Source organism: Halteromyces radiatus, assembly GCF_025201355.1.
Source record: "Halteromyces radiatus strain CBS 162.75 chromosome Unknown BX664scaffold_11, whole genome shotgun sequence".
In the NCBI taxonomy this organism is placed as follows: Eukaryota; Fungi; Mucoromycota; class Mucoromycetes; order Mucorales; family Cunninghamellaceae; genus Halteromyces; species Halteromyces radiatus.
Genome location: NW_026251697.1, coordinates 191,308 through 204,938, shown reverse-complemented (window position 1 = coordinate 204,938; position 13,631 = coordinate 191,308). Strand labels below are relative to the sequence as shown.

The 13,631-nt window shown below is 32.4% G+C and overlaps 5 protein-coding genes across 5 annotated transcripts; 4 read left to right on the top strand and 1 right to left on the bottom strand.

Moving 5' to 3' along the window:
* Positions 1–1,136: 1,136 nt before the first annotated feature.
* On the top strand, positions 1,137–3,457 carry BX664DRAFT_303927 (uncharacterized protein; the record flags this gene model as incomplete). The annotated part of the gene is made up of 4 exons (XM_051542502.1): positions 1,137–1,448; positions 1,576–1,808; positions 1,953–2,329; positions 2,654–3,457. The coding sequence occupies exons 1-4, from the start codon at positions 1,189–1,191 to the stop codon at positions 3,455–3,457; spliced, it is 1,674 nt and encodes a 557-aa protein (XP_051395996.1). The 5' UTR covers positions 1,137–1,188.
* A 901-nt stretch (positions 3,458–4,358) lies between these two features.
* BX664DRAFT_270326 (Metallo-dependent phosphatase-like protein) lies at positions 4,359–5,473 on the top strand (the record flags this gene model as incomplete). Its single annotated transcript, XM_051541086.1, has 3 exons — positions 4,359–4,499; positions 4,593–4,839; positions 4,905–5,473. 3 exons carry the CDS (start codon positions 4,359–4,361, stop codon positions 5,471–5,473), a joined length of 957 nt encoding a protein of 318 aa, XP_051395995.1.
* Positions 5,474–7,277: 1,804 nt separating this feature from the next.
* BX664DRAFT_270333 (uncharacterized protein) lies at positions 7,278–7,562 on the top strand (the record flags this gene model as incomplete). Its single annotated transcript, XM_051541087.1, has 1 exon — positions 7,278–7,562. The coding sequence occupies one exon, from the start codon at positions 7,278–7,280 to the stop codon at positions 7,560–7,562; it is 285 nt and encodes a 94-aa protein (XP_051395994.1).
* A 342-nt stretch (positions 7,563–7,904) lies between these two features.
* On the bottom strand, positions 7,905–11,331 carry BX664DRAFT_343389 (uncharacterized protein). Its single transcript, XM_051547297.1, has 14 exons — positions 11,217–11,331; positions 11,052–11,141; positions 10,877–10,980; positions 10,724–10,811; positions 10,586–10,658; positions 10,052–10,467; positions 9,924–9,975; positions 9,403–9,861; positions 9,208–9,315; positions 9,004–9,139; positions 8,706–8,939; positions 8,517–8,604; positions 8,315–8,427; positions 7,905–8,256 (listed from the first exon to the last, which is right to left on the bottom strand). The coding sequence occupies exons 1-14, from the start codon at positions 11,258–11,260 to the stop codon at positions 8,180–8,182; spliced, it is 2,082 nt and encodes a 693-aa protein (XP_051395993.1). The 5' UTR covers positions 11,261–11,331; the 3' UTR covers positions 7,905–8,179.
* Positions 11,332–12,248: 917 nt separating this feature from the next.
* Positions 12,249–13,613, top strand: BX664DRAFT_43092 (alpha-N-methyltransferase NTM1). Its single transcript, XM_051549579.1, has 5 exons — positions 12,249–12,283; positions 12,416–12,899; positions 13,040–13,163; positions 13,248–13,349; positions 13,426–13,613. Exons 2-5 carry the CDS (start codon positions 12,449–12,451, stop codon positions 13,463–13,465), a joined length of 717 nt encoding a protein of 238 aa, XP_051395992.1. The 5' UTR covers positions 12,249–12,283; positions 12,416–12,448; the 3' UTR covers positions 13,466–13,613.
* Positions 13,614–13,631: the final 18 nt, after the last annotated feature.

Here is a 13,631-nt window from a genome sequence, read left to right as displayed (position 1 = left end):
AATTTTTCAATTGTGACAGGTAATACTTTTTTTTCTTTCGCCTCCCCCTCTTTATAAAAATCCTATTACTTCCTTTCTTTTTTTTTTCTTTTTCTTTTTCTTTTGCTACTATTTAGATTATATCATTCTCTTTATACAAATGAATAAAAGGTAATTTTAGAAAAACATACTCCCTCTTCTTCAACAATTCACCCTTCCCATGAGATCAAGTCAGGGGGATCACCTAGAAAGATCATTTATGATTTTTCGCTTTATTATAAAGTGGTTGTCCGTTAATCTCGTGGAAGATCAAACTTGTCAATTCGACTGTAACTGTCTGTTCTAGATGTGTTGCGACTGATTTGAACCCGCTTCCATAAGAGTTGAAGACTATCTTATTTAGTGGTCGTCTTCTTAGTTAGGGAGCAAACATATACCATTTATATACGTGATTATTCTTTATGATGATGATAAAACTAATTCATATTTTTTTATTATAGGCATTATGATCTTGGATGATATAGTTAGATTAGATTAGTTATTTTATATTAATATATAAATAAAAAAAATATATATTCTTTTTTGAAATATCATTTCATATACACGTGATATCCTTCCAATAGATAATCCATGATACCCCTATATATAAAAAAAAAGGCAGATGACAATTATTTATAAAACTCATAAAAAGACTGGGTGATCTCGGTTGTACACGTACATACGCACATATATGCACACAATTTCATTTTCAAAGATATAATAACAATGACGATCTCAATATCTCTTTTTATGCAAGTCAATGATGCAGAAAAGACGGACAGACCAACAGATCAATGATTTCAAAATGACCAGCCACAGAATGATGCTAATGATTGGTGATTCACCATTTATTTCGAATAGAGCCAATTCTGTATATCTCACTTTACCTGGTCTTTATATCATTACCAGCCGATGAAAACAAACAATGATCTACGGAGGGGGGAGTAGAAAGATTGTGTAGAGAGCAGGGGTTATTGAAAGGGGAATGAAGCAACATAAAGAAAAGAGTAAGCTTGGTTTGAATTTCGAACTAAATTTTTTTGGTGGAACAAAAAAGTATTATTTTTGTACCGCACGTTCTATTTCCTTTTTTCTTTTTCTTTTCCCTTTTTTTCTCTCTTTTTCTTTATTGTTCTTCTTCTCCTTGTATATTAAAAATAAAAAAAAATTATGGCTAGCTCAGATACGGATGAAACTTTCTCATCTAGTGTTTCGATGCAAAGCAATTATATTCTTCCTCCTTTATCTCACCAAAATTCCTCTGATGGTCTACTTTCTCTTCAACTGGCTGAACTCTTGGATACTCAACAAGGACAACCTAATGACAACAACAAACCATCCGACAATACATCTTCTTTACCTTCATTACAAGCTCATACTAGCGATTCTTCTTCTGACGAAGACTCTACAGTTCCTTCTCCTTTGTTATGGTAAGTTTTATTTATTTTTTTTTTTTTGGCCAAAAGGGAATTTCTCTTTTTTTTTTTCTTTCTTCTTTTTTTTTATGAAGGGGAATGAAACTGACAAGTTATTTTACTTTTTCATTTTTATACATAGGGTTCCTGCAGACCGACACCCTGAAATAGCTCCTAGTGAATTTGCAAAATGGCTCGAAACCAATGGACCAAATAGTATAGCAAGAAAAACCTCTTTACGACGAAAATCATCTATTTTATCTCAAATTCATATACCATCAGATGACAACAATAACAATTCTATACAAACTTTTTCTCCCTCCTTATCGAAATCATCCTCTTTGATCATGATCCCTGAAAATAGTGATAATCAAGGTATTTACAAAATAATAGAAAAAAAAATGCACATTTGACTCAAATAGTTTCTCTTTCTCTCTTCTCTCTTTTTTTTTTTTTTTTTTTTTTTTTTAATTCTAGCAGAAAATCCATTAGAATTTGATAGACACTCACCTTCACAAGATACTTCGCGTGTATTGGCTCCTAGAGGAAGTAGATCATTACTTCGAAGATCAGCTTTTTCAGCTCGAGGTAGAGGACGAAAGCAATTTGGTAGTAGACATGGACCTGTTAACAATAATACCGATCAACGTACTAGTGGAGAACAAGAATCAACCATGGAATTATCAACTAAAGAACCTGTACGACTTTATGACCGACCTGTTAGTATGAGTGAATGGATTGATTTAGGAAATGCCAGTCTAGGTTCTTCGGATGATTCTCAGCTTGGCATATTATCTCGTGTACATGATGCTGAATCACATCTTTTATCACAATTAACGGACACAAACAGTAGTAGCATCGAAAAGAATGACGATCAACGAACACAATTATCTGCTGTAGGGGATGATGTAAACAAAAGCATTCAAGCCGAACAACAACAACAACAACACAATCATCATTCTTCATCAATACCCGAACACACAGAAACAACAATACCAAATAATGATCGACAAAATGATACTTCACTGGATACAATCAATAATAAAAAAAGTACAACAACAACGACATCATCATCATCATCATCATCATCATCGACAATGGGAATTAAAAAGGGATCAACAATGGTTGGATTACAAAGAGCATCTTCTGAAAGGTTACCAAGCAAACAAGAACGAAAATCCAATTCATGGTTTGGTAGTTTATTTGGCGATAAGGAAAAGAAAAGAGGTTCGTTACGACGGGTGGAAGATGAACGACATGCTCAACAAAAACAACAAGAACGACGAAATAATAATAATAATAATAATATTGAAAAAATCACTTTACCAACACCACCTTCATCACCAAATAATGGCAACAAAAAATCAGGTTTCGGATCCCTCTTTTCACGTAGCAAATCAGAACACAAGACCAAACGACATCATTTTGCAAAACTTCAACAACATGTGATCTCTGGTGTTACTAATGGCACTCCTTTACTTTCCAACAACAAGAATGGACGATTGTCTCATGGGGACGGTAATAAACAGGACTTACAGCTTTCCTATCATAGTTATCGATTACCAATTCATGTGGAACGAGCAGTTTATCGATTATCTCATTACAAATTGGCAGATCCAAGGCGTCCTTTACAACATCAAGTAGTGATATCAAATCTTATGTTTTGGTATCTTTCCGTTATTAATACTCAACAACAACAACAACAACAACAACAACAACAACAACAACAACAAGAATCAACAAATAACATCGATATTAATACATCGACATCTTCCACCAATTCAATATTACCCTCGACACAACCAGCATCCAATACCAATGTTGATGAAGCATTACAAGATCAATTACATAGAGGTCAAAAGACTGGACGCATAGGAATACCCAAACCACGATCAACAACCACCAATGGTGTAACATTACACAAATCGACTGTTCAGGATCGTCCCCACAATAATGATTCTAGAAAACAAGATGAAGAAGAAGATGATAATATCCCTCTTAGTTTCTTCAAACAAGGCCAATGATTCCAAGATCTAGTTGTTTTTATTTATTTTTTATTTATTTATTGTGATTTATTGCTCCTCTTTTTTTTTTTTTTTTTTTTACTTTCTGGTTTTGTGATCAATAAAGACTAGTATCCAAACTCCTCTCTTTATTTGTACCATATGAATCAATCCTCTTTTTGTTAATTGTTAGATAAGAAATAAATGATATGATGATAATAATTACAAAAAAAAAAAAAAAATTAGAAGATTTATATTGTCATAAGCGGACTTCTTTAGAACCCGGTTTACCGGAATGGAAGAATGAGAAGATGAAAACAGGTAAAAATAGTACAAGAAACTCTCTCTCTTTCTCTCTTTTTTGTCCTGGTTTCTTTTTCTTCCCCGCCCCTCTTTTATTATTATTGTTATTATTGCTTATATATTATCTATTATTATTTTTTTTATTATTATTTTCTATTTCCCCCTCCCTCTTTTTTCTTTTTTTCTTTTTTTTTTTTTTTCTTTTTTTTTCTTCCATCTTTCAACCCATTTGACATTTATGGGTAATCAACATTCCAAATCTTCAAGACATGGTGTACGCAAGAAATCCAAACTCGGCAAAAGTTTTAGTATGCCTTCTCCACCAAAGAATATTTGGCCTGATACTACAGAAGTGGACGACACATCTTGTTCAAAGGATGACCTTATGATCAACAACCTTCATGAACCAACATTAATACATTCAGAACACAGTAAAGAGAAAGAACCAACGATCATCAACCAGGCCTCTGACAATAACAATACCAACAAGGACAATAAAGGCGATAACGATGACAAGGACAACAAGGATAGCAAGAACAATGATAATAATGATAACAGCAGTAAGGGCCACCAGCGTAATACGTCTGTACATTCAACAGTGTCCACAATGGATTCATCTATGTATATCATTGATGACTATATTGAACGATTATTGGCAGCAGGATATGGCAAAATCAAGGGTTCACAACGATTATGTTTGAATGTGATGGAAGTGGATATGATTTGTCATGTTGCTATGGAAATCTTTTTACAACAACCTGTAAGTTTCTTTCTTTTTTTTCTTTTTAAAAAAAAATAATAATAGATATGATTGTCACTCATTTTTTTTTTTTTTTTTTTTTTTTTTGTATAGACATTATTGGAATTATCACCACCTGTCAAGATCGTTGGAGATACTCATGGACAATATTCAGATTTACTTCGTTTATTTCAAATGTCCGGTTTTCCTCCTTCAAGTAATTATCTGTTTTTGGGTGATTATGTGGATCGTGGGAAACAAAGTCTGGAAACAATGCTTTTACTTTTATGCTATAAAATCAAATATCCTGAAACTTTCTTTTTACTTCGAGGCAATCATGAAAATCAAAATGTCACAAGAGGTATTTTAAAAAAAAAGGAAAAGAAAAAAAAAAAAAGAGGATATTGATTATTTTTTTTTTATTAGTGTATGGATTTTATGATGAATGCAAACGACGTCTAAGTGTTAAAATGTGGCGATTATTTGTAGATGTATTTAATGTATTACCGATAGCTGCATTGGTGGGAGACAAGATCTTTTGTGTGCATGGCGGGCTTTCACCATCATTGACAAGTATGGATGACATTCGACGGATTGAACGACCTGTGGATATCCCTGAATATGGATTATTGAATGATCTACTGTGGTCGGACCCAACGGATGAAACACCGGATTGGCAAGATAGTGACCGTGGCGTTTCTTATTGTTTTGGTCACAAGGCGATCGATGAATTTCTAGCCACCTTTGATTTGGATTTGATTTGTCGTGCTCATATGGTAGTAGAGGATGGGTATGAATTCTTTCATAATCGATCTCTAGTCACTGTATTCTCTGCTCCCAATTATTGTGGTGAATTTGACAATCTTGGTGCTGTCATGAGTGTAGATAAGGATTTGATGTGTAGTTTTCAACTCTTGACTCCTGCCAATCATCCTCTTTGTAAACGACAAGGTAAAAAAAAATCTTTAAAATATATTGAAGGATGGATGGATTAATATATATATCTTTTTTTTTTAATAGTACCACGGACAATGACTCATGCACCATTACAACAACAAAAGGAATCGGCTGCCATTGCATGATAGAATAGATATTCCCTTCATATACATATTCCCTTTTGTACTTTTATATACACATTCTTTGTTTTTGACAATACCCCTTCTTTTTTTTATTTTATTTACATAATAGAAAAATAAAAATCTGATTCTTTTTTTTTTATGAAAAGATTACAATATGTTGATAGTAAGATGAAATGAGGGGGGGTTCCATGATCAAGTCATTAATGATTGTGTAATTTGTCAATTCATATAATATGGTCTGACTTTTTTTAAGATGATAATTGACGAATACAGAAACGTGGTCGAGCCAAAGGTAGAATTGTAAAAAAAAAAAAGTCAGAGGGGAACATTTGAACCGGCAGAAAGACAAAAAAGGCAATTGATCAACCTTTTTTGCTTTACTACCAATCCCGGTGTTTATATAAGAATGGCAAAACAAGGAGACGTTTTCTTTTATGATGATGATTATTGTTATTGATGTCACCTATTTCTTTTTTTTTCATTCAAATTATATTGATGTCTTTTTTTTTTTATATCACAATACAATGTTTGTTTTTCTCTTCTGTTTGTATGCCCCCCCCTTTTTTTTTTAAAACCATCTACAATAGGATCTCGAAGGTGACACAATAAATAAACAGTATAAAAATATAAACAAATAAAATCTTCATTTGTCACCAAACTTGAAACATTCAATAGCAAAAAAACATCCATTTATAATTGATTGGTCTCCTTAAGTAAAAGAATCATCATCAAAATAATAATCAAAAAGACAAGGAGCAAGTTTATAAATAATAACGATCTACAATTGTAATCAAGTAATAATAATAATAATAATAAGATGATATCATTCTCCTTTTTACCTCCTTTTTACCTCCTTAACAATCAACAACAATACCTTTGTGAATAGACTTTTGTTTTACTATTATACTTTTTTATGCACTCATTGGAATACCGCTTCTCGGTGTCTCCCCATAGTTAAAGATTAAACCCACACCCCTTGGTGCCATAAAGGAAAAGAAAGCTTATTTTCTTATTGATAGACAAAAATGGGGTACCAGCCAATTGGGGACGGCACTTGAAATTTGAAATCACCTATCAGTCTAATGCAAAAAGTATAAAAATATTTTTTTTTTTATTTCCATTTTTTTCTTTCTTTTCCTTTTTTTTTCTTTTTCTTTTTCTTTCTTTTTCTTTCTTTCTTTTTTTCTCTTTATCTCTTTGTATTTCATATCCAAGAAGATTCATGTTTCATCAACAACAACAACAACAAGAACATCATCATCATTATCATCATCATGTTACTTTGAATGATCAACAACAGCCACCTTATTTGATGATGACCTCATTACCGTTATCGCCACCCACACACTATGCAGAGCAAAAGATGCATCCTGACAAACCATCTTCTTATTATTATACGACCACTTACACCATGGGCCTTCCTCCTCCACCTTTACCAGTCATGAATGAATCATCCACTGATTTGGCTTGGACTTCATCTTCTCCATCTTCATCATCGCTTTCTTCATCATCATCACTTTCTTCTATTTCTCATGCATCATCATCACCATCACCCACATCGTCTGTGTATCATTCTCCCAGTGCCTCGTCTTATGAAGATGTATCCACTATGGATCCCATGACGGAATTACAAGCTTTCTTTACCTCACCTACATCACCAGCAACATCATCACCGTCGACTGATATCTCCACGTTTGATTTTCATCGAAGATCTATGTATATGAAAGACCCGCCATCTGATAATAATCTTGTTTTATCCAAAACACATCCAACTCGACCTTATGCATGTATGACCTGCCCAAGAGCCTTTGCTCGAAAACATGATTTACATCGCCATATCAGGGTGCACACTGGCGCCAAACCCTATGTCTGTTTATCTTGCAAGAAAGCCTTTGCCCGCACCGATGCCTTGAAACGTCATTTACGTATGGAAGAATCTTGTCGTCTTAGTCCCGAAATTCAGGCTATGAAAGGTCTTGGTCAACGACGTTATCGAAATCTATGATCCTCCATTTTTTTTTTTTATTTCTTTTTATATTTATATTTATTATTGTTCTTATGTCTTACTTCTTTTTTTTTTTATGCCTTATTGATCTTTATCCCTTTCATCTCCATGAATGCCTTCTCCTCTTCAATTCTTATTTTGTGTATAATCTTTTTTTTTTCATTCTCTCTCTCTTTTTATTTATTTATGAAGAACAAAAAAAAAAACTCTTTTTCTTGTTTTTATTTATTTTTAATCTATTATTTATTTTTTTTATGTTTTTATTTTTTTTTAGTTTATAGCATTCAAACATTATATACAATCACAAATCAATCAATAAAACATATAGTACATATAAAATCTGTTGTCTTTATTTCAAAAGTTGTCATGAATAGAGAGGGGTAACAATGATTGGATGCAGGTTAACCAAAAAGTGAAAAATAACCCTTTTTAGATAAACTTGCACCTCGAAAAAGTGGGGGAATAACTAACGCAAAACACTAACTGACAAACAAAAGAAGAATAAAAAAAAAAGGGGAAATAAAAAAAGGAGAAGTATATATATCTGTGTATGGATGGGTGGCTAAAAAATATAAAAGAAATAACTTTTCGTTGTCCCAAAGTATCAAATATTGAAATCAAAGTAAACGAAGTAGAAGAGGACCATAAGGTTTTGTTTGTTCTGGATAAAGTCGATTGCCTTGAGTAGCCAAAACTAAATAAATAATAAAAAAAAAGGAAATGAATGATTCTTTATATATCTTCTTCTTTACCTAATACAAGATAAAAAGCAAGGGCCACTTCGGATCTTTTGTTTTCCCCAGAGATGAATAAGTCCTGAAAAAAACATGTACGTTGTTGATCACTTGTAAATAATTCAAGATACCTAATTTCACCCCCCCAATATGAACGCAATCATTAGTCACTCATCAGTTCAATCGATTCTCCTTTTCATTCTCCTTAGATGTAACTTACGTATAAAAGTCATTTGCATTGGATAAATTTGTTGTCTCTTGTGGTTGATAATCAACGTTCATTTCCAAATAGTCACCATAATTAAGTTCTATACATATAAATAAATAAAAAAAAATCAATCTTCCGATATGTCTCCTTATTCCACCTAACCGATGCCTCCTTTTTTTTTTTTTTTTTATCAAGATTTACCTTCACCATCATCATCATCAAAAGAATCCACTGGATAATTCAATTCCTCGTGATCCAAAGAAGAAGGAGGATACCATGGTTGACGTAAAAAATGACTGAACATTCCGGATATTCCTTGTTGTTGTTGTTGTTGTTGTTTTTGTCGAAATAAACTAGATCCTGTATGGCTACTTCGTTTGTCATCTTCTAATTCAAATTGAAAATCCGGACTAATGATCCGTAGTGGTGATCCGCCTAATAAATAAATATTTAAATAAATAAACAAATAAAAAAAAAATGACAATCTTTTATACTTTACTTATATTATCTCGGGAAGTCCGCAACCGATCCGTAACAATACCATCATCAATATCCAATCCATGAGGTAAATAGTCATCATGAGGTTCTTGATTTCTTCCTTGTTCCATTTGTCGACCTATTTCTACTTCACCTCGCTAAAAAAGGTAATTTGGAATATGAATATATAACATACATATATATATATATCCAAAACTAGTCTTACCACGTTGCTGTTATTTCCAAATCTTCCTCTTGCTTGTTGTACTACCTTATTGATAATTGTATTTGTTTGGATTTGAGGTAGATAAAGCTGCTGTCGATATCGTCGTATCTAAAATATATATATATATATATATATATATATATATTCATCATTAATGAATCATCAACATCATATTATGAAAGGAAGAGAACTTACCAATTCTTGCTTACGAATCAGAGGACGAGAATGATTGTCGTGCATAAGTATACGATCTGTTGCGTCGTAAACAGCAACTGGTAACACAATTTCATCTCTATCCAGACGGGTGATACGACGATGACGACGACGACCAGTAGGAGAGCCTGGCAGATCAGATGGAAGAGAATCAAGCAATATGCGAGAGTAGGCATCTGTTTGTATTGACGATGTCGGTGATGCTTGTGGTGGTGGCATTACAAGTTGTGAATCGAGATATGAACTTTGTTGAACATCGTTCATGATGTAATCCGTCGATAATGGAGCTGTCAATCGTGTTGGTCTCGCAGCCAGAGGACGATCACTATTGCTAATATCAAAGATATCGAAATCCATTTGATCTTCGCCTATTTCTTCTTGTTGTTGTTGTTCCTGTTGTTCTATAGGATCTCCATGATAAGACGTATGTTCTTGCAATGGCTAAATAAAATACAAGAGATTGATGAATATGAATACATTAATTATTTGGAATAATAACCTACTGGTGATATGGAAGGCACAAGCTGAGGGATATCGATGTCATGACGGTTGAGTCTAAACATTTTTTTTTTTTAAAAAAAATTGGATTAGTTTACCATTGTCCCATTTTATATAATAAATAAAACGTTACCTTTCTTCATCAACATCATCCGAAGCATCTTGTCCTAGATCCAATTGAGCATCCATCATCAGTGATTTCCATTCTTCGCTGTTTTCCATATTGTAAGCATGATCATTTTCTTCCATTGATGTCAATACTGGTTCATCCAATTGTTGTTGATGTAGAGGAATACGGGTTGAAGAAGATGAAGATGATCCGTGAGGCTGATCCATCGTTATCTCGATACCATTATGTTGTGTAGTTATTTGCTGTTGTTGATGAAAGTCAATCCCTTCTAACCATTGTTCATCTTCATTTTCACGGGAAGATATGACTTGAATAGGTTGCATTATATTGGAAGTAGAGCTTGGTAATGTAATAGTATCTTCTCGTACAGTGATGATCGAGTTGACAGGACTGGGGAATACGAATCTGTCATTTTCAAGCTAAGCATTACATGCCATCCCGAAAAAACAGGTAGAAAAAAATAAATAAACAAAAAAAAAGGTATAATAAAAAAAAAAAAACAGGTATCTTTTGAACTTAATCTTTATGATCCCTTACCAAAGGCAACCGTGGATTCGTAAAAGCATAATTCATCATGAAAGGATTGTCACATAATGTAATTTTTCTAATGCTATCAAAAAAAAGGAACATAATAATGGATGAGGACTAGCTTCATTTAATAGAGTGATTTCTTACTTTGGTGTTGTGATTGGTAAATCAATATGACGCGTTTGATTGGTTCCCAATTCTCGATGAATCCTTTCCAAGAGATCCATGACGTTTCCTACATCAAACAATGATAGTTTAGTTAATAATAATAATATTTAAATAATCAAATGAATCATTTACCATAAACACGAGTAGTTTTCTTATTCACAATGAAGGATATACCGAGTAGTAAACGAGACATAGTACGTAATGACATTTCATGTTGTACATCGACAAGATGATCACTGTATTAAATAAATATATGTTAATACATAAGTTTTAAGAATATACTTTAATTTTTTTTTTTTTTTTTTACCATAAAACAGTTGTATTAATATTGGCAAATTGTTTTTCCATTTGAAGTCTTGTTCTTGACTTTCTTCCACCAACAGTGGCTCCAGCATTCCTAATTCAAAAAGAAAAAGCAAAATAAGACAAGGTTATTAATTGCAAGATCCAAAATGACGATTTGTTTCCTTACCATATTGTTTGTAAAGGTATGTTTCCTCGTAAAGAAGAAGTCATTACAAAGTAACAAACGAACTGTCAAAACAGAGAAGGAAGAAATAAAAAAAGTGAATAATAGAAGAAAGAAATACAAAAAAAGAAAAAAAAAAAGGATCCGATCCAAATAAGAAATAAATTCATGCGTGCGGATGATATAAAATCAGGACACAGACAAGGATTTACAACAAGCTGTAAAATAATAATATCCATCCTTTCATTCATTCAAGAGACCGAGTTCCATAATGAGTTCAATTCAGAGACTATCGTGCTTCTAGAGACTATACGTGATTTTTATCACAAGCATCAAATAAACTAGAATAAGAGAAAAAAAAAATAAAGTCATATTGTTGATAGCTTGAAATACACTTTTTCATTCATTCTAAACTTTTTTTTCTTGGTTTTACCATAAGACAATGTGTTGATAGTATTTACCAGTTGTGTCATTTCTAGAGGTAGTTCATCATCTTTTTTTTTTTTTTTTTTTTTTTTCACCATAAATACTATAAAGGAAAAGAAAGTAGAAGAAGCAAGTTCAACATGTTGAATAACCAATATCCAATTGTCATTACAATGTTAGAAATGTAATGCTATTACATTCATGAGTTCATTCTTTTTTTTTCATCATTTTTTTTATTTATTTATAAGTAATAACAATAACAATAACAATAACAATAATAAAAATAAAAAGAAAAAGGAAGAAAAAGACAGGTTTCCTTCACAATCATATTTCAAAAAGATTTTAAAAAAGTCGCACCTTCACATTGATTTCTCAAGTTGTGGTATGGATCCAAAGTGATGAAATACATGGATTCCAAGTTGATAATGAGATGTCATATGTCCCTATTTACTATCAAAAAATTGATTATCATCAGATACAGAAAATATTGATTCAAGCAGCAGGCCTTTGAACAAAAATTTTGAACCAAAAGTTCAACTCCCGCCTGAGTTTCCTCTATTAACAATTTTTTTACTTTTTTTTTTTTTTATTATTTTTGTTTCCTATCTTTTTATTTTCACTTGTTTCCCATCATGTCACCTATTGTAAGTTATATTCTATATTTTTTTTTTTCACCATGGATACTAGTAATACAAAAATGGAAATGGTGACTATCCATTATATTATATCTGTACTTTTCTCGGGAAAACATTAACTATAATTCTCATTGGAAAAAGTAGGGATTCAAAAAGGATGATCAGACAGATTTGATGGAACAACCGGATTGGTATAGTAATGCTCAAGCATATTGGACAAGTGTAGAACCAACGGTGGATGGGATGTTAGGTGGATTTTCTCAAGTGGATCCGATTGACGTGGCTGGTTCATTGGCTTTTATTGATGAATATGTACATGGTGTAAAAGGGGTCAACAATACTATCAAAAAGGAACCATCGTTACGTACTCATTATGCGTGTGATTGTGGTGCAGGTATTGGACGTGTCACGAAACATTTCTTGTTACGCGTTCCTTTCGATACTGTAGATCTTGTGGAACAAACGCCAATCTTTGTCCAGCAAGCCAAGGATAGTTATTTAGCTGATGATATTCAAGCTGGTCGAGTGGGTCAAGTACGATGTCAAGGATTACAGGATTTTCAACCGGATGATAACAAGTATGATCTTATCTGGTGTCAATGGGTACTTGGACATTTGACTGATGGTAAAATTATCATTGATATATACTTATGCATAAAAAAAAAAAAAAGGAGTGGACATGTAACAATAAAACTTCAATTGGTTGACAACTAGAGGGGGACTGATCTTTTTTTTTTATTTTTTATTTTTCATATGTATATATAGATGATTTGATCAACTTTTTCAAACGATGTATCAAAGGATTAGCACCTGGAGGTTTGATTGGTGTCAAAGAAAATAATTCTACACAAAACTATGTTGTAGATGAAGAAGATAGCAGTGTTACTAGGTAAGATCAAAAGAAAAGAGATTAAGAATATGTATTATCTCATTTATATATGTATTTTATTATTATTATTATTATATGCAATAGACCAAATGATGCATTAAAGCGTATATTTACGGCAGCGGGTCTGACTGTGATCAAGGAACAAGTACAACAAGGGTTACCGGCAGGATTATTTACCGTGAGGATGTAAGATGATAAACAAAAGGAATATAAAATTTTTATTTAACAGTTTTTCTTTCATTGGACCATTCTGATTTTATAGGTATATGTTGAAACCATGTTCCTCCTCAGATAGTACCTAGAATAAGACCATGATAGTTTAGTAATATTGGTCTCCGTCATATCATTTATTTATTATTTATCATATCAATCAATTAACCAATCAATAAAGACAATCATTAAGAATCATAAGATATTATCATTTTCTCTTGTTCATAATGATGAATAATCTACAATCAAAATCTTATG